General features: G+C 36.0%; 1 protein-coding gene across 2 annotated transcripts; it reads right to left on the bottom strand.

The window, feature by feature from the left end:
• Window positions 1-555: 555 nt before the first annotated feature.
• Window positions 556-14,131, bottom strand: LOC118268622 (probable serine/threonine-protein kinase dyrk1). 2 transcript variants are annotated; one of them, XM_035583178.2, is made up of 5 exons: window positions 13,882-14,131; window positions 7,484-7,861; window positions 6,544-6,588; window positions 4,775-5,515; window positions 556-2,751 (listed from the first exon to the last, which is right to left on the bottom strand). In XM_035583178.2, the coding sequence occupies exons 1-4, from the start codon at window positions 13,934-13,936 to the stop codon at window positions 4,812-4,814; spliced, it is 1,182 nt and encodes a 393-aa protein (XP_035439071.1). In that variant the 5' UTR covers window positions 13,937-14,131; the 3' UTR covers window positions 556-2,751; window positions 4,775-4,811. The 2 variants fall into 2 exon arrangements, with proteins under 2 accessions (XP_035439071.1, XP_035439079.1); XM_035583186.2 differs by lacking the exon at window positions 6,544-6,588 and having other exon boundaries at window positions 13,882-14,130.
• Window positions 14,132-14,804: the final 673 nt, after the last annotated feature.

Raw genomic sequence — 14,804 nt, forward strand, 5'->3', positions numbered from 1 at the left:
CGCCCGAGCTGGTCGCCGCATCAGGTTCAGCGCCCACACAGGGGCGCCGTAGAGGGCCATGGACCGCACGATCCCCGCGTACAACTTCCGGCAGGAGGCATTTGGCCCCCCGAGGTTTGGCAGGAGCCGCTTAAGCGCAGCCCCCGTCCGTTCCAACTTAGGAGCCAAACGTCGGAAATGCTCCACGAAGTTCCATCGACTGTCGAGGACGAGTCCTTGATACTTCATCGTAGTCTCGACGCCGGCCGTCACTGCCTAGATGTTTAAGTAATACACAGGTGTTTTCTGTCAATCTCAGAATTCGCTTCCATACAAATGTCGTGACTGTCATGTCATGACTCTCCACCACCACTCACATTGCTATCTGCATTCTCTCTTATTGTCATATCCACATCCCCATTCACTCACCTTTCATTCTAACCTGTCATATTGACATAATAATTCCTATATCATACTCACCCTTTCACAAACCAAATTGTTCCAGTTTCAGTGATTACCTATTTACCTCATACTTTAGGGCTAAATCTAGGGTTAGATTGAATAAAACAAGTCACATACATTAATACACTTTATTAATTGCAAGTAAAGGGAACAACCAAAATAGAAATGACGAAAATAGGTATATAAATTCGATCAGTTCCTCTTTTAGTATAATTTTAATCACCCTGTAGGGTTGTAAATAGTAAAGGTATCGAAAGATTTTGGGATAAATAGACGAAAAAGATAATTTAGGTACGCGCTCACGCGTGTATAAATAAAATAGGTACCCCTAGGGTGAATATTTTTATTAGTTTAGAGGGGGCTGAGCAAATTTATGATGATTTTAGATCTAAGTAGAACCTATCTAGTATCTACTAATAATTGTATTACAACATCCAGATTACAATGTATACGCCATATTATCGATTACATCCACATTACCTACTTACATCATTACCTACTTTTCAACATTTTCGTTTTTTGGTTGTCTTATCTATGTGCTTACATCTATATTTAATATTAGGGTTCTACATTCTACTGTTTTTTTTTTATTTTATTGAATTTTATGTTTTTTTTTTGTTGTCACTAATCTAAAATCTAATTCACACATTGTGTTAGGTACATGTAGTAGCATTGTTTTTTATTCTTAATTTTAAACAATTAGCCTTAGTACCTACACTCTCACCTATGTAGATAGGTCCTACATATTATATGATATTACTAATTATTAACATAGATATGACCACATTAAATATGTTTATAAAATTGAGCAAACATTTAAATGCCTGCTTTATTAGTATATGAAAATTAATCTTTTAAGACTTGACTGTAAATTAATTGGTGCTGGCACATAAATCACTGAGAAAATCATTTTACCTTTAACAAAATTATTTGTACGATCGAATCCTGAGCAAACAGGAACAAGTGTATACCAATGGTTTAGATAAAAGAGTATAAGACTACAATATCAATTATTATCTTAACTTACACTACTATAATCATATTATTATTGAATTATCATATCCTTATTGTGGCGTAACTAGTTGCGCGGAGATGGTGAAATATTTGTATTTAAGTATTACATAATGCAATAATTTATATGTATGAATATTATCATGAATATTAAATGAGTAAGTAACTACAAACAGGTTTTGACAAAATTGCAAAATGGTTACTATTAAGTGAAATGTTAAAATGTCACTGTGAATTAGGTATAAAATTATATTAATCATTGAATATTGATAGCTTACTTAACTATCTTATGTTAGGTGCACCTAACATGTGTGATATAGTTTTGTACGTTCGCTTCCGCTAATTAGTGGTAAATAGACATTAAAAAAATATTAATAATCATGTAGGCCCCTGTCCTAAACTAACGTAAGCTCTAGATTTTAATAGAAAATAAAAATAAGAAGCCAACTAAGTTATACGTAGGTACAATCAGACTGATATCTCTTCAACTCCTAAACAATCATACTTTATAAATTCTTCAAACGAGTAGGTTTACCTACTCTATAAAAACGTGTTACCGACTAATAAAATAAAATAGAGCAATACATAAATACTGTTGATTAATAAACAACAAAATACACTTTTCTTAAAAGTAAAAGACTTACGAAAATATATTACGTATGTGTGTATATTATGATAATTTTCTGTATGATATCCTACTTTTTCATCACTAAAGATAAGTGAAAGCTAAAAAAAATAAGATAAAAAGTATGTACAACGTGCCTACATAACTATATAGAAACAAATAATAAATAACTGATATCTTTGATATACATATATCACATGGTGGAGGGAAAAACTATATTAACTTAGAATAATTATTATAACTTAAAAATAATAGTAACTTTCAAAATATTTTATATATTTATCACGAATTTTTCATTCCTTATATTATGGTATCCATACTAAGCAAAATAACACAACCTTTAGACAAACGCAAGTGAGGGTGCATCATGAATGACCATGCACAAAAGTACCTGGGCCACGAAATGTAGATATTTCACATCAAAAACGATTTGCAAATTTAAACATTTGGCCAGTATTTTCGCAGTTTGGCACTCGCTGAAGCAAGCAGAGCTTATAATTTAATTTATTCTAAATACTACAATAATAGATGTGGAAACCGTAGCAGGTTTCTAGTATTGTGCTCACTTTTGGAGGGTAGTTGCAGTCGTGCCCAGCTCCTTGTGTACGAAGTCACCCACTGTTTTTACCACTATGCCGAGACGATATTCTGTTTGAGATAAAATCTTCGTGTTCCTGAAAAGATGTTAAATGCAACCATTAAAATAAAATAAAAAAGGCGTTTTTTATGCATAGGCCGCTATTATATTAGACTTAGACACCATTTTCGCTGATTTTAATATGACCTTAATCACTACTGTCGTCATGATTCAGAAGATTACTTAAAAGTATTATTTAACGTAGGTGTATCTGTACCACATATTTAATTACCCGGGACCTGGACCCGAGGACGTCCTAAAACTGCGATCAGCCACCGGAATGGGCAACAGCGTTCCCTAAATATATTGATGACCTAACTGCGATCCACTAGCCGCCTGCCAAGCGTGGGGATTATTTCACCCCTACCTCTTTCACTGTGAGTGACAACCAAAACGCACGGCCCCTAATCCCCGGTCGCTCCGTTATTCCCGATCTAGGTAAAGGATCCGGTAACTGTAGAGCTGGTGGTGCTACGACAGACGAAGCGCTACCACCTCCGACGAACTTTAACAACGCACAACATCCGCACACTGCGGACTGATGAGAAGTTTATTAAGCTGGAGGAAGAAATGAACAAATTGCGGTGGGACATCGATATACGACAGTTCTGGATTCTGGGAACCTGTTATTCTTCTGGGAAGGGGACTGAAATTCCCAGGGTAGTGTCAAATTTCTCGTCCGCAGTTCATCAACAACGTGATTAAAGGTGACAGTGTGGCGAGCAGGGTAGCGTACTTTATACTCAGCATATCGAACCGGTATTTGCTCAAGGTCACACAAGTATATGCGCCGACCTCGACATTGCGACGATGAAGTAGAGGCTCTGTATGAGAGAATACACAAGCCATACTCACCTGGAGCATACTTCACTGTTGTGATGGGGGACTAGCACGGACACCGAACACGGAATAGCAATGAATTGAGAATGGGGCCTTTTGGTTATGGACAGCGAAATTGTCGGAACCAGCGCCTGGACGTCTTTATGGAGAGGTAGAAACTCTATTTGATGAACTCCTTCTTCCATAAGCGACTGAATGACGTTTTTAACGGCGAATATGTCACCCATTTCCGTTTAGCCGTTGACATAGTCGCAATGGCTGAGTTACTGGAAGACCTGAACAATACCGCTTCCCAAGAGATGGGTCTTAAAATTAAAATGTCGAATGACGAAACTCATGTCGAATGTCCATGTTGCACCTGTATCAGTTGTCATTGGGAACGATATCCTCGAAGTTGTAGACCACTACCTAGAACAGTTTATCCAGCTAGGTAAGTCTAGCTTCGATAAAGAGGTCGCCCGAAGAACCCACCTACGTTCGGGAAGTTACATCTAACAATACAATAGATTTTTAGTTTTAATTCCGCTTATACATGTATTTTTTAACATGCCGTGTGTAGCACCGCCCTCCCGCCCGCAATTAGGTAAATGCTCATGCAGCAGAGGTACAATACAAAAATTCACACATAACATGCAATATACCAACCGACATATTATGTTTCTCTCCTCCACGGAGCATACTCAGGAGGTGTTAAATAGGTGGCACCCGCAGCTCGATTTTTCGAAATTTCGAGCTGCGGGAGCGGATTTAAAACTAAAACTATTGTATTGTTAGTGTAGCTATGCCCGGAGTTTCTTGGCGCCACAAAATCCTAAATATGGAAATTCGCCGGCTGAATTATGCAGATATATTCGAGAAATATGCAGACTGCAGTGGTAATGGGCAGGCCACGTCGCTTGAAAAATTGATAATCGCTGGGCCATGAATGTGATCGAGTAGTGACTGCGGACCGACGATATCTCCAGTGTCGCGGGGAGCCAACAACTTGTCGAACGTGAAGGACTAAGAGGACGTCTTTGTTTAGCAGTGGACGTCTTACAACTGATGATGATGATGATATTTAATTACATTGAAACCCAAATCTGCACCTATAAATTTAAGGTTGATTTCAACTTTATACATGTTAATAATGCTATACGTAGGCTACATTAATTTACGTGATTAAATAGTGATTTTCGGATATTTAATATATTTATACTTCTAAAAAAAGTTATGTATACCTTAAAACTTGAACTCCAATATGGTACTCTGCGTATCTTAATTTGTTTCTTCAGCTTGACACTGTTGTTCTAAATCTAAATTCTCATTTAGTTGTAGTTGTCTTTCGTTATTTGTTGGTTCCTCATTACTGTCCGCTTCTAAACATGGCTGGGCAATATTGGATTCTCTATTCTCTTCTTCTTGTAAATTGATATCGATGGTTATGTTTTCTGCTTCTAAGGTATCTGTCTGCTGGTTCTGTAAATCTAAATTAATTGTTAAATCGTCATCAGTTTCCTGATTATCTTGTGTTTCAACTTTTATATTTAAGACGACGTCTTCATTGACCAATGAAGACGTTGATTCTTGTTGCTGGAGTTGATCAACGTTTATTTCATCTACCTGACCTGACTCGTCAGCGTTATTTTGACTTATACTATTATTGTCATTGCCTTCCTGTACTTTTTTAGTATCGGCCTCTTCCTTAACTTCTTCAACCGTTTGTGATCTTTCGGAATTATCATTACTCTTATTGGAGTTGTTTGCCATGTTAGAGCTACTTGCTATTGGTTCTTCTTGATGTTCGTCCGTGTGTTCTGATTTTGTCAATTTCGCTCTTGGCTCTGAGTCAGTCTGTTCTTCATTCTGGACCCGCATTGTTCTATCTAGGTTTTCTTGGTCAACTTGTTGACGCTGTTCAGAGCTAGACGAGGACGCCTCCACTTGGTCACTGCTAGTCACCAAGGGCTCTGAGGTAGGTTCTGTCGAAAAGAATAAATAACGATTTAAGTCGTATATTAGTTATATGTAAGTACATATACTTGGTTTTGATTATAATTTCATATTGAACATAGTTAAAGTGAGGTGCATGAATGACAAAAAGGAAAGAGAAGACAGTTGCATTGTACTCGTACAAAATCAACCTCTCTGGCACTAATATAGATTTTGGCTTATTTTTTACTAACTAGTATTGTTACTTTTAAGTTTGTCGTACAAAACTACCATAGTATTATTTTTCTTACGTAAAAATGTAGATAATTTTATTTATAGGTAATCACCCGTTTGTTCCTGATGTAAAAAGACCCACCAATAAGTAGAGTCATTACTACAATAAAATTATTTATGTAAAAACATCCCGAAAAAGAAAATTTTCATAGAGATATGTTCAACACATTTATATTAAGTATAAGTTGTGTTGAACTATTACGTATTTTCTCGTATTTTCTCTATTATCATAAAACCATAAGATTTTGCTGTACTATTTAATTGGAGACACCCTTGGGTATCTATCGAGATGTCAAGTAATTTCTCCAATTTTTACTTGCGATGCAATTTTGCAGATTATTTACAGGCTTTTTCGGTTTAAAAATAACGACTATGACATATTGTTGGGTACCCAAGATGAAATCGCTATATGCGGTTCATCAGAAACAGCTAAGGACAGGGGATCATAGGAAATGATGACAGCTATCAGAACATAAATTGAAATACCTAGGTACTAACTATACTTATTAAATTACCTATTATACCTAGATTATAATTCTGATTACGACCAATGCTCATCCACATTCTCTCAAATATTAAGCACCCTACCTATATTTAGATTTGTCAAAAGTTTTATGTGATAGTGATATTTGTGATCGATGAGAAAACTAAATGACACCAAATGATACTCTATAGACACTATTATAGCAATTGATTGAAAAGATAAAGCTCAATAGTGGCAGTGATAATGACAGTGAATGATTGTAATTCTTCGCGGATAAAGCCAGTAACACGCTTGTTTTACCTCTTCGCGAGCTATCTCTTAACCTCAGCATGGATTGAACCTCACCTAAAGACAAAAAACATAGAATATAAAAAACGGTTTGAAGTTTTGAAAACAATCGTATATTTTTGGCCGAATACAAAAAAAAAATAATAGAAATAGCTACTTAAGTTAATATCCTTTATAGTGCTGTTTAAATGACTTGAAAATTATGTCGTAGATATTATGTGTAAGCTATGGAAAAGGTGTATTTATAGTATATGAGCTAGCAACGTTTTCGAGAGAGAAGTTTAAAACAGTTGATTTTTTTATATGCCGTTGTTGTTGCTCTTTTGGTTAGAGTTCGGGCTATCTGGCTGGCGGCAGTGGTTGCGTTTGTTGGTGCGCATCTTACCCGCACGTAAAAAATCCTAAACTTTCCTAGACATCCTAAATTGCTTAATACTGACCTCTGCCAATTATCCTTTAAACTTTAAATTGTCTCTCTCTAACCACAAGCAACATACTGTGTATTGCGGTGATTTCATTCATTTTTATTTTTATATTTATAGATTTTTATTTTTATATTTATAGATTTTTATTTTAATTTTTTATTTTTATATTTTAAATACTTAACAATCGAATTAACGGCTGAGATTATAATATGTTTAAATAACAAAATATAAAGATCACAGACATCCAAAATTATAAAATATTAAATGCCTGGCTATAAAAAAATGTCTGTTGAATCCATACAAAGGCAAAAAATTAAACCTTTAAAAGCGTAAAAGAGCAAGAGAGAGCATATCAAAAAAGCAACTGTTTTATAATCCTTGTTTTTCAAACTTTTCTAGCTCCCGTGCTATTAGGGGTTGTGAATATATAAAATATTAAATGTAAAACAGAATAGAGAACAAAAAATACAAGAATATTGTTTTTTTTTTAATTCTGTATAGGAGTAGAATCAGCTACCGGAGCTGACCTGTGTCTAGAGACGACGCAGCCTTCCGAAGAGCAACAGCAGCTACTTGGAGAGCATCGTGGATCGAGGGCGGAGACGAGCGGAGTGGCGCCGCAGCAGAGATGAGCCAGTTTGCCGATAAGCGGAGCCTGGCGCAGAGTGCTCGGGCAGATGGATCGTTACTCGGAGAACTTGCATGCACCAAGTTTGCGGCTGATCTAATTGATTTGGCCGCTGTGCAGAGCGAATTTGCCGCTGATTGCAGCAAGTCGTGGGCTGTGCTTATTGGAGATGTCCCAGTATTTGCTACCGTTTTAGCTGTGTGGACCGTGCCCGCAGCGAAGCGGATCGATCGCACTGTGTCGTCGAGCCAGGTTGCAAATGTTCGTCGTGGCAAAACTGCACAAAGTAACTAATACAGTAATTTTACTTATTCAGATAAGATCCATACAGCTTAAAACTAAACAAGGAACAATATTTACTAACAGGACTACTAACTTAATAGCAGGACTTATTATAAATATAGGCCACTGACGCCACTGTATTAATTAATCAGATTTAATTTTATTGACTATGTTTTATTTTAGTTTTCATTGCGGAACTTATTGTAATCTTTAATACTTTACTATTGCTGTAGCACTATAGCTACTGCAAAAGTTAGCCTCCAATTTTTTGACAAAAATGTCTCAAATCATCTTTATTATATAATCTGATTTTTAAATAAAAAATAAAATATAATTCCCTAGCAAGCAAGTAATTTCGAAGCGGTAACCTATTTTTGAACTTTAATATCTGGGGTTTTAATTATTTACATTTTTATAGTTTTTACTCATCGTTAAGTATAATAAAAATTACCATGGAAAAGATGTTCTTTAATTATAAAAATTAATCAAACACTCAAAATAATATCAAACCGACACCAGCAATTTATACTACGCTAACTCGAAATTTGGAAAAAACGTTTTTTTATGCCAAGTTGCTTTAAATGTGTGTTTACATACGTCATAAAAAAATTGAGAAGAAATATGCAAAAATAAGAAAGTTACAAATCTTATAAAACGCTAAGTAAAGGTACTTTTTGAAATCACTCGATTTATATTACGCCAACTATTATTAGCGGAGTGTGCGCGGGGGTCGCTTTGGTCAAAGTCCGTGCAAAACTGCACTAACTCATAGTTAGCGTGGTTTAGTGCGTTCGTGTGTATACTTGTTCGTTTGTAAAATGAACGACTTAGCGACTTTTACATAGTAAATACTTATGTGTTAACGTATTAATTAGTTTATTAATGGTACGTTGACTATTCTTTTTGTAAGTAAGTACATGTTCTTTATAAAAATATTGAAATATGCATCAGATGATTGATAATGCACTACGACCTCCCGTACTACACTACGCTAACATAAGTTAGACGTGTATAAGATGTAACATTTTTTTGATGAATTACGTTTATATACGGCTAACTTGCGCTAAATCAAAAAATAGAAATAATTAAGGAAATATAAATATGAGATATTACAATGAATAAATTAAATATTAAGCATACCAAATTTCAAAAAAGTATCTTAATTAATGTAAAAGTTATCACGTTTTTCCCTTTAAACGCCTCTACTGTAAAGTACGCTTTTTCGAGTTAGCGTAGTATAAATTGCTGGTGTCGAAACGAAGTTAAGAGCATTCTCGTATATCATTAATATTCTCGTTTGGTATACTTTTATTTTAGATCTCGTAAAAATCAACCGGCTTTAAGTGTGGACACCGTGTAGGCCATGGAATTGGATCCCCATGCCAATGCAATATCTGGAGAACGAGGTATCCAACTAAATTTATTAAATTAAGTGTGGGAGAGCCATGCTTCGACACGAATGAGCCGGCTCGACCGGTGTGATATCACGGCCTCACCGAAAACCGACGTGAAACAGCGCTTGCGTTGTCTTTTGTTGTGTGAGTTAGGTTACCGGAGGCCCAATTCCTCCCCTTCCCAATCTTCCCAATCTCCGATTCCCCAAAAACCCTTAAATTCCTAAACCCCAAAAGGCCGGCAACGCACTTATAACGTCTCTGGTGTTTCAAGTGTCCATGGGCGGCGGCGATTGCTTACAATAAGATTATACGTCTGTTCGATAAAAAATGCCCTTAGGTCCCTAGGGACCTAAGGGCATTTTTTGTGTGACTTGGGACTAGTCCCAAGTGACTAGTTTCGGAGATATAACATATTTGGTATTGGTCAAAAAATCCAGTCAATAAGCACAAAAACATCAAAACTAAGAATCTACTTATTTTATATTATTAGGTACATTTTAAAATAGCAAGTAAACATTATCAAATTTTGTTTTAAGCCGCTAATTTAGTCAATAGAATGGATTTATTAAAAAATTATGTTACATGTTACATTACGCGTACCAACAAACTTTAAGAAAATCTTCCTTGTTTTATTACGTACCCAAAAGCATTTTATAAAAATCTCAAAAATGTATTTAATTTTATGTGATAAATACCTAAGTGAAGTGTAAAGAAAAGGGGTAATTTTAAAAACATTTTTATTAACAAAATCTTATTCAAAGTGACCTCCCGTACTATTAATACAACACACGTTTCTTTATCGCTGCGACGATCACTCTTGAACTGAATATGCGTCTTATTTCTTCAGCCGCTTCAATTATTGCGCGAAGCTGCGTGTGCCGAGCAGCGTGCGCGGACGCGGCGACGCCGACATCGCGCAGCCTATTTGCTATTTTAAAATGAATGATATTTCTGCCAGTATCCATTTATTTAATGATGTGGGAAAAATTCAAATAATTTTTGTAGTTTGAGATATTTTCACCATAACCAAAATATTGAATATCTCAGAAACTTGCCTCTTTGGGATCTTAATCCCACGGAGGTCCCTAGACCTCAGGGCTAATTTTGTAGGAAATTTGTAGTATTATAACAACCCGAGAGGAATGCGTCGAGCTACAGATCACTCGGTATAAGAATTTAGGTACCTATATAATAAAATAAATGCTCCTAAAATAGCAAATAAATTTTCCATTTGTAGACAAATGGAACACAATGGAACATTGCCTAATTACGTAAGCAACAAAGTATAAGTACTATACGTGCTTGATATTACGCCTACGTAACTTTTATTTTGTACCTGTAATACTTTATTAAAATAAATATTATATAAACCTTTTTACGTGTCATATTATTGTAACATTTGATGTCTTCAGTTAATATCTCAACACCGATCACAAAGACTTCTTAGGTTTCCCTAATATGCTTAATTATGAGCATGAGTGCAATATTACCTTCAAGTGTTTATAAATAAATTACAAATATTAATATTAAAAGTATATCGTCATTAAAATAATGAATGTACCAGTACTAGTACCAGGAACACATTCTTTATTTTTTAAATTGAATTAATTATCTATCTCTACCACACAACATATTTGGTTACAATTTCAATCCATTTAGAACGTCTTTGTATCATAACTACCTAATCAATTAATACCCAGTCAGCAAAAGGAAGTAAGTGCATCAAATAAAACCAAAGGGGAAGGGTTCGGTGTAGTTAACCCTATACTTGGCAAAGAATTTTAGGTGTTTTTTTAAAAAAAAAAATTTCTTACCCTGTTTTTGACATGGGCAAATAACTTGTAAAAAATAATAAAAAAAATCCTACGTCTATAGTAATTGTAATATTGCATGTGTCTTAAAATGCACATTGCCAAGGGGTCTGATTAACAATGGAAAAAAGCGTGTGTGTCCCAGAATGCACATTGCTGTAGTACATGAAAAATAAAAATCCAAGTTTATAATAAAAATAAATGTTTGAGGAATAATATTCTTAACACTAATTATTTTAACAAGTCTTAAAGAATCACATTAGTTATATTTAAGATCACAATTTGAGTCGCAGTCGCGTAATTACTACAAAATCTGATAGTAACTGTTGAGATTATCACACAAAGTAAAATTATATTTACTTTGTGTGATAATCTCAACAGTTACTCACACAAAGTAAATATAATTTTACTTTGTGTGATAATCTTTTTTTTATGTTAAATGGGCCGACGTTTGGCCGCTATCTTGCCTGATGGTAAGTGATGATGCGGCCTACGATGAAGCACGTCTGCCCATAAGCAACCTATTCACTCGGGCTTTGAAGACACCCAGGTTATACCCACCAGGAAACACAGACTCCGGCAAGGAGTTCCACTCCCTAGCAGTTCGCACAAGGAAGCTTGAAGCGAAGCGCTTCGTGCGAGTGGGTGGGATATCTACCATGAAGCGGTGACGCCTCGCCGATTGTCTTGTGGTTCGATGATGGAAAGGACTAGGAGGAATCAAGTTATGCAGTTCCCCCGCACACTCTCCGAAATGTATCCGGTAAAAAACGGAAAGGCGCACCTTGCGCCTGTGTTCAAGACTTTGAAGCCGGGCCTCCACAAGCGCATCATCATTGATAAGCTTCTTGGCACGCCTTTCAATGTGTTCGAGCGCATCCAGCTGGTATTTAGCCGAGCCGTCCCAAAGGTGAGAACAGTACTCCATACATGACCGAACCTGCGCTTGGTACAGGCTCAGCAGTTGTTTCGGTGTGAAGTACCGTCTCACCCTCGAGAGGATACCCAGCTTTCTACCAGCCAGATGCGCCTTCGACTCTATATAAGAGCCGAAGTTTAGCGTTGGCGAGAGAGTTACGCCCAGAAGCTCAAGATGATCCGATATTGGAACGGGTACATTTCGGAAAGTAGGAGCCAGTGGAAATTGACTCCGTTTGGCGGAGAATAGATGCCTGGGCATTTATTGTCAGATGAAGAGAATGAATTCTGTGAAGTTTTTACAACGTTAGACCAATCCGTCTCCGTCTGGACCAATAACTTTGAATCAGAAAACCACCCATGTTCATCAACCAGCAATCCCATCTCCACAACAATGCAGATTTTCTAATGAAGATGGTAAGGATGGAGTCCCTGAGCTTGTGTCAGAGTCACGTCTGCGGCCATGATTAGAAATACTACGATGAAACGTTAGTTCGTCTCCTGAGGAATCAATGTTCTCTGCGCCAGATCCTGCTCTTGCTTTGGGGAATAACGCTAGTATTTTTTGTCCTCTGATCTTGTACGGAAAATAAAAATGTTACTATGGACTTTCATTATTATTAATTACATACAATAAGCCTATTGCAGCCCGCTACTGAACGTAAGCCTCCTCCATTTATAATTATAAGTACCTACTAAGTGATCCGGCAATGTGCATTTGAAGGCACACAGAATAGGGAAGGTAGAAATGCAAGCAAGCTGGCAATGTGCATTTGCAGACACATCAAGAAATAAACAAATATTACGATATCAAATTACCGCCATCGTTTTGAAATATTAGCAATCATCCAAGCAAACACATTCAAGAGTAGATTAACATTATAATACGTAAGTTTAAGCGATTATAAATAAGTATTATAATCGATTTTTACCATGTTAGTCATCGACGTGTGCGCACGCGCCGCTATTTTGAAGCCGACTGACAACCAGTGTTGCCAAATAACAATGATTCTCTTTTTTATGACATTTTAGGACATTTATTTATACAGTAGTAGTAAAATATAACATAAATACTGCTGTGTCTGGTCGCTATATTTATTTTTTAAATGTGTGCATTACAGTGCACATGGTCAAGTATAGGGTTAAAACGCTCAAAGCAACCCCACGTTGTTAATACACCGTGCACATAGCGTCAACGCCTGAAAAGTTCAGGAAGGTTCGGCGTCGGTGGGAGGCGGGCGGGGGTACCCACCCCACACTCCTACCTTTCAAACCATCATAGCGTAAAAGTCGCATAAGTTATTTTAAGACCCAAATCGCGATATGTTAATAGAAATATACTTGAGCAACAAGTATAGAAGTAATTATTACTGGTATCGCTATAGTTAAGTATGTAAAAGTTCAATGATTGATAAATATTTTCCGGATAGAAGTCCTGAAGCTTTTGGCGTCATCGGCGCATAACAGGGTGCGGCCATGCGCTGCGCGCACCGATACCGCATTTTCACCCCCCACCACGCATCTCATAACATTTTAGATACATATTACGTAATTATTTTATGTTATTTACTGGGTAATATCTGCTTGCTATATTATGTAAGAACACCAAATATGCGAAATATACGTATATAGTGTCCCATGCGCCCTGTAGTCCTCGAAGGGGTATATATCCACCTATCTCCAGCTATAGTTAATACTAATGGGGCTAATATCCCAGGTACTTAATTATGATTAATAACTCATTGCTAAATAATTTAAGAATTCTGAAAATACCTGTAATCTTAATTGTTCTCTCCCCAACCTGGTACTTATATAGAAAATATAAAATAATATGTAATAATTAAAAATTACTATTAATTACCTTAATAAATTAATATAATTTTACATACCTGATTTGGTCGTGTTCTTTGTCTTCCTCTGTCGTCGCCTTTTGATGGGAGGCATGTTGGTAAGTTTTGTTGATTTCTTGATTTACCAAATAAACAATTGATTAAACTGATTAAATAGCTCACAACTGAGTGCTGATTGAGAAGAAAGCAATTAAAATTAAAAATTTAGAGATATGATTTAAGAGAGCGCGATAGCCGTCTGATCCGGCAGGGACGCGACGCGATATTGATTTTAAAGCCACCCCACCGGTAGCTAATAGAAAAACGCATATAGACACGTAGGTGTCCTATAGTGCACACCGGAAGTACTAGTGCATTCAGGACGACGGAAAGGGTTGTTGGCGAGTGAGGGAAATCGGAACCACGATCTTGAATCGACTATTATGCAATGATTCACATATGATTTAGGTATTATTTGGATATGAATTCAAAAATATTAATATTATTTTTTTAAAGTGTAAGTTAGGTGTAGACGGGGTGGAGTGCATATTATTTCTATAGGTGCTCGAACTTTTCGTTTGCCAATGAGATATGGATTTAAGATAACAATTTTAATTTCTAGTCATAAACATAATTTATAGGTAGATGTTTAGAAGAGCAAAAATAATTATGCACCATTATTCGCCTAATAGAAAACCCTCCAATACGAAAAACAATCTTTAAATTAATATTTTAGGTAGTAAGGATCGATGAAAAAATCTATAAAGCCTTCACAAACTTAGCTATAATATAATATATTATATTATATATACATATATCCATACCTTATATTAATATTTTACCCACACCCCATGACCATTAATCGTATGTAAATTAAAGTTTTAACACATTTATTTATTATTATTTAGGTAAGTGCAGATTTTACAGGGATCAGTCAGTAGAAGTAAAATAGCTCGATGCATTAAAATAATATGTAGGTAGTT

The sequence above is a fragment of the Spodoptera frugiperda genome, chromosome 25 (genome assembly GCF_023101765.2).
Source record: "Spodoptera frugiperda isolate SF20-4 chromosome 25, AGI-APGP_CSIRO_Sfru_2.0, whole genome shotgun sequence".
NCBI classification, from domain to species: Eukaryota; Metazoa; Arthropoda; class Insecta; order Lepidoptera; family Noctuidae; genus Spodoptera; species Spodoptera frugiperda.

Excerpts from the sequence above, each read along its gene's own strand:
- LOC118268622 (XM_035583178.2), bottom strand. The coding sequence starts at position 13,936 with ATGCCTCCCATCAAAAGGCGACGACAGAGGAAGACAAAGAACACGACC. Across the intron at positions 6,589-7,483 it reads TGCGTCGTCTCTAGACACAG|GTGAGGTTCAATCCATGCTG; the intron begins GTCAGCTCCGGT and ends TTTTGTCTTTAG. Across the intron at positions 5,516-6,543 it reads AAGAGATAGCTCGCGAAGAG|AACCTACCTCAGAGCCCTTG; the intron begins GTAAAACAAGCG and ends TCTTTTCGACAG.